The 14,784-nt window shown below is 42.4% G+C and overlaps 1 protein-coding gene across 3 annotated transcripts in view; it reads left to right on the top strand.

The window, feature by feature from the left end:
• LOC138566695 (cytochrome P450 2C20-like) overlaps positions 1–14,784 on the top strand; it is a 454,294-nt gene that overhangs the window by 149,918 nt on the left and 289,592 nt on the right. For all 3 annotated transcript variants that reach the window (XM_069644280.1, XM_069644281.1, XM_069644278.1), the window contains one exon: positions 1,193–1,397. In XM_069644280.1, the coding sequence (XP_069500381.1) occupies positions 1,221–1,397 (177 nt within the window). In that variant the 5' untranslated portion in view covers positions 1,193–1,220. The remainder of the gene's footprint in view (positions 1–1,192; positions 1,398–14,784) is intronic.

The following is a 14,784-nucleotide window of genomic DNA, read 5'->3' as shown; positions in this document are numbered from 1 at the left end:
TTATATGTGGTGCTTAAGGTTTATATATTAACCAAATAAAGTTTTGAAAAAAAAGATGGTGAATTATGGGCTGGCAGAGTTCACAAAGGGTACGAGCCTAATGGAAGAAAGTCTTTCAGATCCCGTGTGTCTCAAAACCAGGCTATCCACCATGTGATCAACTCAGATTTTATCATCTCTGTAGCTCACAGTTTGAATTATTTTGTTATGTAAAATATGTATATATATATAAAGTATTTTTCTAAGCATTGTGCACATGATCCTTTTGTTGTACTGGGCATGATGGTCCTCATCATAAGGTTGGCGGAATGGGTTGCCGGTGAACTGATTCCACCCTACCACAAGGTCTCCTCGCGGGACCCGCAATGGGTGCCTGGAAAAACCAGGCGTCCATACCAGGTCCCGCGAGGACACCAGGGAGCTAACAACGGGCCCGTCATTAACGGACCCGTTGTTAGCTCCATCCCCATTCCCATTGAGCCCTATGGGGGCTCGAATAGGAATGGGGATGGACTGGGTCCGGGTTCCTCGGACGGGGAATTAGCGGGTCTGCCAAGGTTGTGATGGCCCGGTAAGTCCTCATTCGAGGGACCCGGGCCCGGATTGCGGTAAGGAGGCAACCATGCCGCTAAAAGTTACCTCCAACCTCCTGATGAGGGCCAATGTGTCACTTTGGTGACTGGATAAGGAGGTCTGGATTTCTGGATGGTTGAGCTTATCCTCTATGACCCTAGACCTCCTTTCTTGTTTTTACCATGTAAGTGGAACAGAAGTTAGTTAGTATTAAGGACAGACAAACTAAGTGCTGGCAAAGCAAACATGGAGACACTGTTATTTGCCATCTAATACTGAATATGCCTAATTCCAAAGTTGTTAAATACACCCATTTGATCTCTGGTGTCAGGAAAACATGTAGGCTATCATTTATAAATACATCACTAAGATTTCTGCCCCATAATTTTGTACAGAAGTTAACAGTGTACTGAACAAATGTACTGCTGTTAGGGAATGAAGCACTTTTTACATTTAACATCATTTCAGTTGCTCTGAAAAACTAGATATTAATCATTTCAAATGTTTCAATTGTCAAGTATATATTTATTTTTGACAGTGGGTGGGAAGGTTGAAGGGATGTTGTGGACTAGTGTTTTTTCTGTACAAGGATCAAGACATTGTTCTGTGCCTTTTTCAGGTATTTCAGCCTGCTGTTGAGGGAAGGGATGGATTTAGCCTCAACAACCACCTTAATTCTTTGCACCATCCTTGGATTCATTTTTCTTTCTTGGGGAAAGGTTCATCAAAAGAGACGCAGTCTTCCCCCAGGACCTGCCCCTCTGCCATTCTTTGGCACCTTGAGGAAGATTAAACCACATGCACTGTATAAAACATTTGTACAGGTAAGAGACAGTAACTTAAAATATTGTGACCAGTGTAAGAAACTATAGAAATTATTCCGGTTTTGTCAATTTCACCAAGTGTTTGGGACTGAAACATTGTCCCAGGAGTGATTGCAATGACACTTTTTTGGGAGGCTGAATGTGTTGTTGATACTTTGATTCAGGATGGTTTAGTACTGATAACAAAACAATGTCAAGGTTCAAGGGGAAGGGGAAGTACATTATTATTTCTACATTTATTCAATATTCGAAGTTGATTAGTAGTTGACAGTTTGAGCTGTTGAAAGAATATATCTTGCAAGAGTGCTGACCATTTAAAATTATTTATTTTTTCTAATCAAAAACTTCAAAGCAATCAGTACACAGGTGTGAGAAAGAGCATTTAATACTAAAAAGAAACATTTTTGCAGACTTTATCAATACAATGCATTTCTTTTTGTGGTCTAAAGCTTCAGCAAATACATTTACTTTGATACATTATTTACAATTGTTATTGTTTTCAAGATCCCTTTACTTATTAGCAACATTTCCTTCTTATATATAATTGCTTTATCAAACTGCATAAGATGTGGTAAGAATTTGATAATTATTGCTTTACTTTATCAAAACCATCCAAGTCAGTGCAATGTAAATATTGACAATCTAGTAGATACTGTCATTGTAAGTGCATACAAAATGTATGCTATTATAAGCTCAACCCCTGAAGAATGTCCAGCACATGGAGCAGTATAGACAGAAACATGTTGGTTACAGGTGGAACCATGAACAAGGACCATTGAAGCTTTAGCCTTATAGCTTACTCTCCATTATAGGCTCTTACATAACAAGCATGACATCTTAAGTACATTGTTTCAGAAACCATTATAATGAGATATCTTTCTTTTTGTTTGTTTCTAGTATGTATTGTTTGTTGTTGCAAACTCATGCTGTGTCGCAATGTATTGTTCACATAAGTCATGTTTGTATATAAGTGATGACATACCAACTATGAATTATGCAGTGGTACTCGTTTGAATATGTAACGTGTCTATCTACATTGTAGCATTTATTGTGTGTTTTTTGTGCAATTATATAATTTTGAACACCATTTTATTAACTTATTCATTATTGTAATTTCTACACAACGTGAATATTAACTTAAGACAATGTTGTCCTTCCTTTTTTAGAATTATGAATGTACCCAGCTGGTAGGAAGGTTTACCATCATTCTCATTGGGTGTCTTTGTGATTTTGAAGTTTGAACAATTTTAGTGCCATGTTTTTAAATATGCTCTCTTGAGAGCAATTGCATCTCACCCTAATCATTTCTCCATATTGGATTGTTTTTATTGTAGATATGGGGTGATCACTCCTAGCATGCAGTTGTTATCTATATACCTATAACACAGATGATTCTTACTAATACATGTTTTGAAGCACAAGCGAGACATAACATGTGCCTCAAAACAGTCCATAGTAAGATTTTCATGGGAGGGGAAAACCTAGCCCCCACTGCCATATACCTGAGTTATTTATGGTACACACTTTATACATGAAGACATTATTGTTCAAAATGAATTCAAAAACATTCCAAATAAACTTTACAAAGTGCTGATATGTGGTGATAATTCTACCAAGAAATAGATAAGGCCAGTGAGAGAATATAGTTTTTTATTGAGGTGTACATAGATACAAACTCAAAAGACAACAGAATTATTTCATTGTCATGTCTCCAGCCTTCCATAACTTGAAAAACATGTGTTTATCCCTAAAATATAAAAGGAAATTGCTAACCATTAGCTTCAAAGACACTTCAGTATATTCTGTTGCCTTTTCATACAAACTATTAATATACAATTAATTGATTGATTCATGTATTCATACTTTTAGACTGAAGAGCCTTTCAACACAAGTACACACAGCGATAATTAATAGCATACAACATGATTAACACTATAAAAACCAGGTAAAATATGCGCCTTTGGTGTGCATTCAGCATGGTAGGAAAGACGGAAGCCCATAATACTGCACAAGGGAAGCAGGGGTGACAGGGGTGTCCCAGCTCCGCTATTACGGTATTGTAGATGAGGGGCCAAATCTGACCCTCAAGACCCCCGCACGACTCACTACATGTAGACAGCTAAACAATAAATGTGCCTCACTCTTAGGCCCATTACATCAATCATCAACTGCAAGTGTGAAAAGTGATATTCTCTTAGACAACCATTCAGACCATACCCAATGGATGATTTGGATGATAAGGAATTGACATGAATTGATCAGGTCAACTGACTGGGAAATCAAAAACCAATGATGTCATCACTGACATCACAACGTAGCAGTGCTTCTACATGAAGCACATATTCGTCTATTCATGAAGCTACACAGACCTGCACTAGTTTATTACATATAGGCACGAAGCACATGCTTATGAACCACTTAGGCAGAGGACTAACACACATACATATCTCTATGTTTATATATTTTGCCAAAGCTGAAACCGCAAGATGCAACAAATTCATACATCTAGCTTGCACATACTTGACTGCTGCTAACATGGAGAAGCCATAAGGAATAATATAGAGATTATAGACCTCTTAAACGAACAAGAAAGGAGAGGCAGATTCTGACTGCACAGACAAGCTGACATGGTCGCTGCAGCTCAAGGTGAGCAGAAACAGGACACCCAGCCAAGGACAAAATGGAAGCAGGAACATTCCAGCTACTGACATAGTGAGCCACCTGCAGAAATTCAGGCTAAAATGCTCATAATTATTGACAAGAAGGCTTCAATTCGTGGTCTCGACACAGGTGACCCAGATGGAGAAAACTGTTCCCAGAGAACCAGAGAGATGATACAAGTGTTGCCCACGATTCATTAACTGACTGAAAAGCAACATTAGAGAACGCTTTCCACCTCCATCTTCTGTCTCATTGCCTTGAAGAGGTACATTCGGTCTGTGAACTGTCTAGGGTGTCAGGGCTGGGAGGACACATTCTGTCCAATCCAAATTCACCATTCTCATGGGGATATACTTTGTTGCAAGGGCCAATGGTCTTTCGGTGACCCTGCAACCCTTTAGATGGGTGCTAGTGGAGGTGGTCCTAGGAGGACCTACTGGATGCGGCGAACCAATTATGAAAGTAACCTATAAATACTTTATATATAACTTACCCAAACTCAAAAATGTAGATGTCTGATAGGTTTCTGGTAGGGAACCTGAATTTTTGATGTCACACCAGGATAAGACTGGGTGACACATGGTTAGAAGCTGAGGGCTCTAGATGAAACTTGTTTTTCTTGTTTGATCACTATTATGTTTATTTGCTAATAAACAACAGTAACTTTTCCCCATGGTTGAGTCTTCCGTTCTTGTGGCTGGGAGTTTCTGAGGGACCCAAGTGTACGCTGCTAATAATTGGGTACTGCTAGAGGAGCCCTGCCACGCTAAACAGTATTATGGGCTGCAGGGGTGTCCCCCGCATACATTAAATGCGCAGCTGGAGGGACAAACAACCAAAATCACAAAAGCTTGAGTTACAAAATACGAACAAGTCAGCTTTGCAATTTTGTAGCTCAAGCTTTTGGGATTCAGTATTTCAACGTAGATCCATATAAGACAATAACTATTCGTATACCATTAAAACGCAATGACCTCACAGCCTTCATCTTTAGGCTCTTTCGATAAGTTTGACCTTTTTATGACAGAAGATATATAGCAATGCATGAGATAATTGGTCTCCCAGGAGGTGGTATCCTTAGCTTGAGAATATCCGGAAGCTCATATAATGAAGGCAAAATTGGATGTGGATTCCATATGTATTCAAATGAATATTTGGTTAAGAGTTGCATGTTAAGACCATCAACTAATATGTTTTTGAAGTGCATTAAAAGGCATTTAGCTGGATAGTTATCTATTTTATATAACACTCCTTATCTTGTAGTTGTCTCTCTACCCCAGGTCATAATCTGAAAACTTTTCTCTGCAGTTGGTGTAAATATGTGAGGCATTTTCTTTGAGATAAAGGGTATCAAGGTAATTAATAACACATTTTTCACACATAGTAAATTGACCAAATTGTTCAAAACCAGGAAGATTTTTTAGATGCTTTCTTGAGATGACTGTTTATGGGAAATTTGGTACCACTCCCAACGACTAATGTGTGCCACATATATCTACTAGAGGTTGGTGTCCATTAACCAAACTATCCATGTTGTAGTAGTGTCAATCTCCCACTGGACCATGGACTGAACATATCAGGATTTGAACAATCTGTCTCTCGATCTGTAAATGGCTGTCTAGCAAAATGTTTCTTTAATTTTATTTTATCAAATACCTTGTATAGATGAATGCAGATTTCAATGTAATCCATTCAAATTTAGCGAGATAGGAAAGACCAAACTTCAGAACATCCTCTTCAACCTTAGCCAGGGTCCTGGATGAAAGGCTGACCACAATTCTCTATTGGGGGTCAAAACTGATCACCTTTTTTCAAAGGGAATATTCTGCACTTACTTAATAGAACTTTGGGCCTCATTACAAGTTTGGCAGTCTGGAAATAAGGGTACCGGTAGCAAAGTACGGTCACCCTTTCCGTACCGCCAAACTAAGAGTTTGCCGGTAGGGGCATGTAACTCCCGGCAGGCCTGACCTACTGGGAGTACAGGCCCCTACCGGCAGGCTTTTCACTGTAGCACCGGCACCGTAACTTACAGTTCCCGTGTTTCAGGTTTCCCATTCCCACAGAGTCCTAGTCCGTGGGAATGGGAAATAAACATTCCGCTGCCTATGATATCCTGGTGGCACCGGGGTGTCAGGCAGCAGAAACGGTGTTATGGGATTGGTGGTAGCCTGCCGCCTACTATTTTTTTTTTTTTTTTTATCACCGACCCCGTAATGAGGCCCTTTGTCTGAAATTAGGTTAATAATATGTGTGACTAAAGTATTAGAAAAATAATAATATATCAAATAGAAGAAAGTTTCGAAAATTAAAGATATTGGATCAATCTCCTTTAGCTCAGGTTACATTGGTACTTTTAAAAGTATGCACTTTTCCGAAAATCTTTAGGATGGACAAATGCATATCTAGGACTTACCACTTACACTTATATATGGATTTGTAATAACTGAATATGATGCAATGTCAAAATTCCTTGAGTTGCCAAATTGGAGAACAGGAGAGAGAATGTATATGGCTTCCGACTTCTAGTTGCATATTTTAATTCCGGCAGAGTCTTTCCTCTCTACTCCTCTGAGGTGAGCACAAATGAACATTTGTGACATGGGGCCTCATTACGACCCAGGCGGTCCGGAAATAACGGTGGCGGTAAATCCGCTGCCACTGTTGTTTCCGGACCGCCTGAGTCCGACCCCTGCAGGCGGGAGGTGATGTTCCCGCCAGGTCTGACCTGGCGGGTTTAACACCGCCCGCCTGCAGGCGGACGAGGAAAAACCGGCAGCATAACGAGATGCTGCAGGTGTTTCCATGATCCCCATTTCCATCGAGTCCCATAAGACTCAATGGGAATGGGGATTTACACCATTCCGCCTCCGTGATTCCCGGAAAACCGGGGTTGTAATGCCCCGGTAATTCCGGGAATCACGGAGGCGGAATGGTAATACGAGTCCGGCGTTAACCAGGCGGTTTTACCGCTTCGGTTAACGCCGGACTCGTAATGAGGCCCATGGTGTGTTTTCCAGGAAAACATAGCGATCACACCTAGTAACTACATAAAACAGTTAGAAAGGTGAGTTCCTAGTAGTTCAAGCAGCAGCAAGCCCTTCAGAAACATATATTTATTGTAATGAATATTAATAAAACCCCTTTATCAAAACTGCTAGCTAGGCATTTCTAGTTATTTTTTTAGTTATGTTTTTCCATGAAATCTAAATAATGTAATTTATAAAAATAGATTCCATTTGTCAGTCCCCCATTGAAACCTAAATACTTAATACTGCATGTTGCAGATTGCATAGACTGGCATAGCCAGCTATTTGTGAAATTTCAGTTGAAACCTGAAATTCACCTTCAAGCTAGCCACAACAAACCAAAATCCTGTCTGCTGATTAAGTTCACACAGATTTTTGAAGTGGTAATCCTCCAGACATTGGCCCTTAATTCGAGTTGGGTGGTGCAGTCAAAGAAGTGATCGTAATTCAGTTCTGCCATTTTTCTGTCGGTAACAGAATTAACATAATTTTTACTGTACTGCCGACTTCCAAGTCTGACTCTGAAGTGGATGATTTACCACACAAAGGCCAAAAATAGGCAGAGTGACTGCGGTTGAATTGCTGCTCATGCTGATTCCGCCAAATTCAACCACTCACAATCCTGTCGTAAACCCACAGCACTGAGTGGTGGTAACCATAATCGATTATAGTGGTAATTCAGTGGTTTTACCACAGAATCTTCTCCAAACTCGTAATGCGGCCTTTTGCTGCTTCACCACACCAAGGTCGGTGGTTCAACTATTAGCTGCAACAGAGCTAGATAAAAGTGACCAAGGGTCAGAAGTGATTGTATTTGGAGTTTAAAGGATGCTTTAAATGCAGATTAGCTATGCCCCTTCAATTACAGATTAAGGTGACTAGTGTAGATGAATAAACAACCTGAAACCAGTTTTAAATATTTTAGGAGCACCCATGTACAGCATGATTGGCCAAAAATCTGACCAAGAGCCATCTGTACATCTATAAAACAATTGTTAATTCAGTATCAGTGTGTAGCTGTGTTGTAAAAAGATGGAAAGAGAGAAAAGTAGAAAAAACCAAGTAGAGAGAAAAAAAACTAATTGAACGAAAGACAGAGGAAACAAAGTCCTGGATTAGATTTATAGAGAGCCTTCATGGCTGCCTCTCCACACGTGCTCCTTTAGGGATAGTGATTTGAGGATTGTGAATGAGGGTGAGAGATGTCAAGTTGGGCATTTTCACCTAGGACATCAAATTCCATCCATGCATGCAGCGTCTTCTTGTTGACTCCTCAATGAGGCCAGTCTCTGGGATACCAGTCTTGGTTATACAAAGCTTCCTGGCACTCTGTAGCAGTGGTCTGAAAACTTTGGCCCTACAGATGTTTTGGACTACAAACCTCAACAGCCTTAGTCAGCATAGTCAATGAGGAGGAATCATGGAGTTGTAGTCCAAAACATTTAGAGTGCCGCAGGTTGAAGACCCCTGCTCTACAGCCTGGACGACTCTGATTTCCACTTTGGTAATTGCAGCTGGCCTCCCTCGTCCTGGATGCCTGTCTAAGGAATGGCATTGTGGAACTCTGGAAGTCAATGTTGAGTCCCGTTTAACAAGTACAGTTTCCAGTCATCAGAATCTTTTGAAGGGAATGATCTTCCATGAGCTAACATTATATAACAGTTGCAATGGTGCTAGAAAAAATGAACAAATGTACTTTACACCAGGGTTACTGCATGTGTAATACGGTATGGAGCAAATAGGTTTTGCACCAATTCATACTGTATAAACATTTTTGTGATGGAGTGAAATGGTTTTGACAAATGTTTCTGCCAAACTGATAGGGAATAATAAAACAAGTCTTGTCTCAAATCTTGCTAGGACCTAATTGCATGCATGAAGATATTTCAGTGTCAGGGCAGTCCCATCAATGAACAAAGGACCATCATTTGGTGATACTTGATGGGTAACCTGATTTTGCTAGGCACAAAACCTCTACCAGGTCAATACCAACCAGTGATTGCTGCACTCACTTCTCACCTGAGGACATGTGTCTTCAGGTTAGCCCTACTATGGTAGATCCAGAGAACAATGGTCCCTTATTTAGTCCTACTTGATTGCTTTCGAAACACCTCCCATGTTGCACCGCACATCCACCATCACCTGATTGGCCAATGTTAGTGGTCATGTGACACGGAACACCAAGGCCATACACCTCTTGCCTTTTGTGTCGAGGCTAACTGTAGCTGAGGACCTTGTAGCACCCAAGCAGACCGACTGATGAATAAATGATCATTACTTGGTGGTGCTTGACTAGTAACCTTATTTTGCTATTTTTGCAATCTCTGCTGCAATGTTTATCCCTAGTCCTGTCTGAACTAACTCCCAGGTTGCACGTGCATCCCCCACCTTATTGGCCAGTCTTTTGGTATCGCAAGAGCTGAAACATGAGGCCATACAACCCTTGCACTGTGGACTAGTTCTCACTGCACCAGAGAACTGTACATTAAAGCCACCCCATCAGTTTAAGACCAAACCTAAGCTCAGCCTATTAGCCGAGGAAGGGACATCTCCATCCCATCACTGCACATCACAAGCTGATCCAAGCCTTTTCCTCCTGAAAATGTCACAACATGTGACTAATGTATATATGTAAATTGTTCACATGTTACATCAATGGTTTTATCATTGCTGTCTTTCTTCAGTCCATGACTCATTACACATTGACGCTGCAGGGTCCTTTTCTTTTTTTTATTGTTTTTTTAATCTTATCTCGGCTCACCATAAGGGTAAGCAGGGGACACCCCTGCAACCCGCGACCCCCGTTACTGCGTCCAAAGAGAATGGGGGACACCCCTGCAACTCCTGCTCTGCTTGTGCACAGTAATGGGGGTCAAGATTTTTGTACTGTGCTCAGGCACAATTTTAGTAATGTCGCCACAATCGTGGCAACATTATGGTACGATTCCATGTTTATCCTACCTGTCCCACTGTAATTTTGCTCCTATGTGTCTCCACTGAAACCTTTGCTCCGCTGTGATAAGAGGCTAAATGGAAGGGGATTGACTGAAAAGTAACAATCACCAATCACTTGGCATCCCGTATGGAGCGTGTGGTATGTATATAGTGGAGGGTCAAAGAGCTTGGGGAAATAGTACTGTATATTGCTTGCATCATGTGTGGACATAACTGCTCTTAAAATGAAGTGTTTTACCTCAAATTAATCAGTATGCTCCATGGCAGTCTGGAGAGAATGCCCCTACTGATATGCTGTGAGATAAAACCTTGTTATCCCTGCAAGCAGTGCACCTAGACTCTTTCCTCAGAGAGGTGCTATTTTTTGGCCTGGATGCAGATGGTCCACCCCACACCTTGTAGGTCTAAATTGGTGAAAGCCATTGCTCCTTGCACAGTTTCAAGTATGGCAATGGCAACAGATATTTATCTTTTAGACATATACGACTGAGTCCCCCCTGTAATCTATGCACATGCTTAATTCTGAAGTGTCTTTTTTGACACAAAGAACAAAAACCCCCCTGCAGAGGATGTGGAATCGTGAATCAAGCCGTTTTCCAGATTTTTATGAAGATATTGTTTCAAGGTCATTTTTTACAAAGGATGGGGCATAAACATACGGCTGAAGGGCACAGTGGTATTGGGTAGCAGACCTATGGGGCAGTCATCTGGGCGATGTAGAGGAAGTAACTTAGGTTTTTCTTTCAGAAACACCTATTGATTTGTATTGTATTTTTGTGGAATTGTGCCCTACAGTATTTGGTGACCCTGACATGTTCCCCGATTTTCCGCAGAGACAGAGGATCCCTGGCCACACATCCAGGGGGGCCATGCCCACCTGCAGCAACCTGTTCTCTTGTGCAGAACCTGGAGAGGTTCTTTGGAGTGGGGCGCTGCTCCCAGATTGTGCAGGCCATTGATGGGACCTGTGACAGTGGGGGTCGGGTGAACACACAGATGTAAGGGCACCTTTTGTGGGAGAGAACAACATGGGGAGGGGCATGGGGGTTAGACGTGAGCATTAGGGAGTGTGAACGGGTTTGGTGACATGGCAATTGAGGTGGGAGAGAGGTAGTGGAAAGACCATGTGGCGGTCATTTTATATTTTATATTATATGGAGTAATGAAGAGTATGGAGTAACGGGAGTCTTTCCGTGTTAGGGAAGAAGGCAGCGCTGCATCTTTAAGGAAGTAAAGGAAAAGAGGTAGATGCTCTGTATATTGAGAGGGCCTGGGATCTCCCCACCCTATATGAAGGGGGGAGGTGGACCAAAACGTAGTAGTTTCTTTTTATTGCTATGGTTTTATATTGTATCGGTGTGGACCAAGGTGGGTCCAGGTTGGTGGTGTAGAATTTTGGTGGAATTGTGTGAGGTGAGAGTGGTGGTGAGTGGCGTGAGATATTGAGGGTTGTGGAGTGGTATGAATGTTGATTAAGAGAACAAGTGACTGGGTGGGTAAGGGGTAACCAGTGATGGTATTGAGAGGGAGCTTGGTGGGGGATGATGGAGGGGTTACTAGGCAGAGATTGACAGAGTTGGGGCAACAAGAGAATCGAGTTGACGCTGGTTCTCACCACAGATAAGAGTATTTTATGCAAAACAAGTGATAACAAAAGGAGGACAGTGCTCAAAATGGCACCCTCTACCCCGCTAGAGTATATCTGTTCTGCCTTACCATTGTATAAAGAGAAAATATTGAAGCACCACAATCAGTGGGTGGATGAGACAAAGGGGGGCTGTTTGTGGCCTGAGCAGGGGATGAATAACAATGAGGTCTTGGACCACATGCATATGTTCTTGGCCTCTAAATACATGGACATTGAAAAATAGAAAAGAAGTGTTAGAGTTGTGGAAGATGGTAGAGAATTTGGGGGAATTACCAACAGAGTAGGTGATGGCATTACCATGGCCCCCAATGGTATGCAGCCCCACATCCCTATCCAGCACAGAATCCCTTGACCCAGTATCACTAGAAGCCACCAAGCAAATGTCATTGGGACCCCTAAAGCCACTGTTAGGATGCTACCTTAATAGGGCAGCATCAGGGAACACTAATCCTACATACGTCCCTCCCCTACCACAGCCCCTCAGTATTCTGTGACCCAATACCAGAACCTTCCCAATCCAATAACATTGGTTGCCACATAGAAAAGGATGATACTGGGACAGGAAGACCCGAGCACGAAGTTTGGATTATTGGTCAGTAAGGTCCAAGGATAAGAGAGGAGGGCACGTAGGAGAGGAGGAATGAGATAGAGTAGAAGAAGCAGGAGAAGGGGAAGGTCCGCCCACGATATCTCCCTGGGTGGAGATTTCTGGGGATCCAAGCTAAGGAATCGGTTTCAGCATGTAGCAGTGGCAAAGGGTAAACTGGCAGAGAAGCAAAGGATAAAGAAGGTGATGGGGTCCCAGTTCCCCTTATTGTATGAAGGACTGGGAAGGGCTCAGTATATTCTGTGGCCGCACATGGATAAAAATAATTGAATATAGACACTGCTGTCTCTCACTGCTGGGGTGGGGAAATGGATCTGCGTGTTGGAAAAACAAACGGCAGGTGTCACTTTGGCTGTGGGTAATTTGAAAAGACAGATAGGTGACATATAGGTGAAAGCAAGGTACCAGGTGTGTGACTGGGAAATAACAATAATGACGGGCCCACTTTAATGACATTAGGGCACAAGTATGGGCAGCTTTACACCATGCCTTCCCAAAGACACCTGATCTCCAGTCCATCACGGAGCACAAGATGGGAGATGATGAAGACGCTGCCCAGTATATTTGACAGACTCAAGAGATGTGGATGGCCGAGAGGGGAGAGTCCTGGGATTGATCGATTCTGTTCTTCCATTTTTGTGGTCAAGAAGGGGCTTCCCAAAGAGGTACAGAAAGCCCTTGATAAGATTGCGGGGATAGAAGCGAAGGGGTGGGCGGAAATACACTCTATAATTATACATCACTGTAAACGGTTGAAAGATAAAGAGAAGGAAACAGCCCAATGACTTCAAATGAAGGAAGCAACACTGGCATAACAGAAGGTAGCAGAGATATCAGTGGAGGGGCGGTAGCGGCAGCACTGCAAGAGGCACAGACAGAGACCAGGGCGATACAGGCAGACATGAGAAAAGCCCCTGCATGGGCCGGAGGATACGAATGAACCGGTGGGTTTCAATCACAGTATCAAGGGTGGCACCAGGGAGGATACCATCAGGGAATTTCCGGGGCAGAGAGGGGGAAGAGGAGCATTTGGAGGGTTGGGGCCAAGGAGGGGTAAATATGGGGGCAGTGTTGGACATGTGGGAAGATGGGACATTTCTTGCAGGAATGCAGAAGCAGGTTCAGTGGGGGTATAATCAGATGCCCATGTATGCTCCAGGTATGCCAGCCCCTATCAATTGTCCTATGCCCAAGGCCCAGCCACAGGTCTGTACAGTACCCCACAACCATCAGCACAGGTAGCCCCACCTCTGCAGTTCCTGCACCTGCAAGCGCCAGTCCCCAGCAGCCAAGTGGCATATGTTGCCCAAACTGTCCCACAACTCCTCAAATAGCTAACAGTAATTCGGTTCCCAATGGTCCTGTTATACATAATTAGGGAGCGAATGTGCTAGGTGGGAATCATTTCATCTTCCCCGGGACGAACAACTTTCCAGATTAGGACAGCCCACAGAAAGCTCTTGCATGCCCAGTCCTGTCAGTCACTGCTGACCCAGAAGAGGAACCCTTGATGGGCATGGAAATAGGCAACAGACCTTTCATTTTCATGGTGTATTCAGGTGTCACTAAATAATGCATTATGGAGGGCCATTTTCTGTTGTCAAGTGGCTTTTCTGGGGCAGTGAAAGGTGGGGTAAAGACAATGTAAGCCCCCTTGCTGTTTTCAGAAACCTCTTCCAACAACTTGTTAGGACAGGATGTGCTTGTTAAGCTGAACATGGCTATCTCGATCATCGGGTGGTGTGTTTGACCTCAGGCATGTGTCACATAAGGGGTATGGTAATCATCCATGCCTCAGGGAGTGAAATGGCTGCATGAGGGGTTCCAATACATCCTGATATGTTCATCTACGGGGTCCCAGTGTTGTTAAACGCAATCCCCTGCGTGAGAAATGAGTGCTGGAAAATTCCTATGACTTTATCTTCAGGCCTGCTGTGCCCTAAATTAATCGCAGAAAGACATCCAGAGGATACAATTCAAAGGTTTGGTATCAAGGATTTTTATTAAACCTGATACACTTTTAATGTATGAAACAAATCATGATTTAATCTGCGCGTGTAACAACAATTTACATAGCAGGAAACAACTTTTTTAAGAACACATCTAAATAATAAAAATTCATCCTATTCAATCGTCCAAGCATTCATCCACATGCATCCATCCAACAATCCACTCATACCAAACACCAATGGGTGTACAATATAAAATCTATAAAAAGATTCATGACATATAATTCATCAGAAAAGTTTATAGAAAGAATGTTCAATCAATCTGTGAAGCCACAATGCCTAGTATCAGTGGCCCAAAAAGTTGAGATGGGTCCCAGAAGTCTCTGCCACGACCTCATCTCAATTTACACTCTACCGGTTTTGACGTATGTACTTTATTATAGTGACGTCTTCAACAGGAGTAAAACGTTTACATTCTAAAAAAGGGAAAGGGAAACATAAATTCATGAATTCCCTTTACTTTGGTGATGACCTGAAA

This window comes from Ambystoma mexicanum, chromosome 2p (genome assembly GCF_040938575.1).
Source record: "Ambystoma mexicanum isolate Mex_15411 chromosome 2p, UKY_AmexF1_1, whole genome shotgun sequence".
Classification (NCBI taxonomy): domain Eukaryota; kingdom Metazoa; phylum Chordata; class Amphibia; order Caudata; family Ambystomatidae; genus Ambystoma; species Ambystoma mexicanum.
Note: the sequence above shows the minus strand (reverse complement) of the source record. Positions and strands in the feature narration are given on the sequence as shown.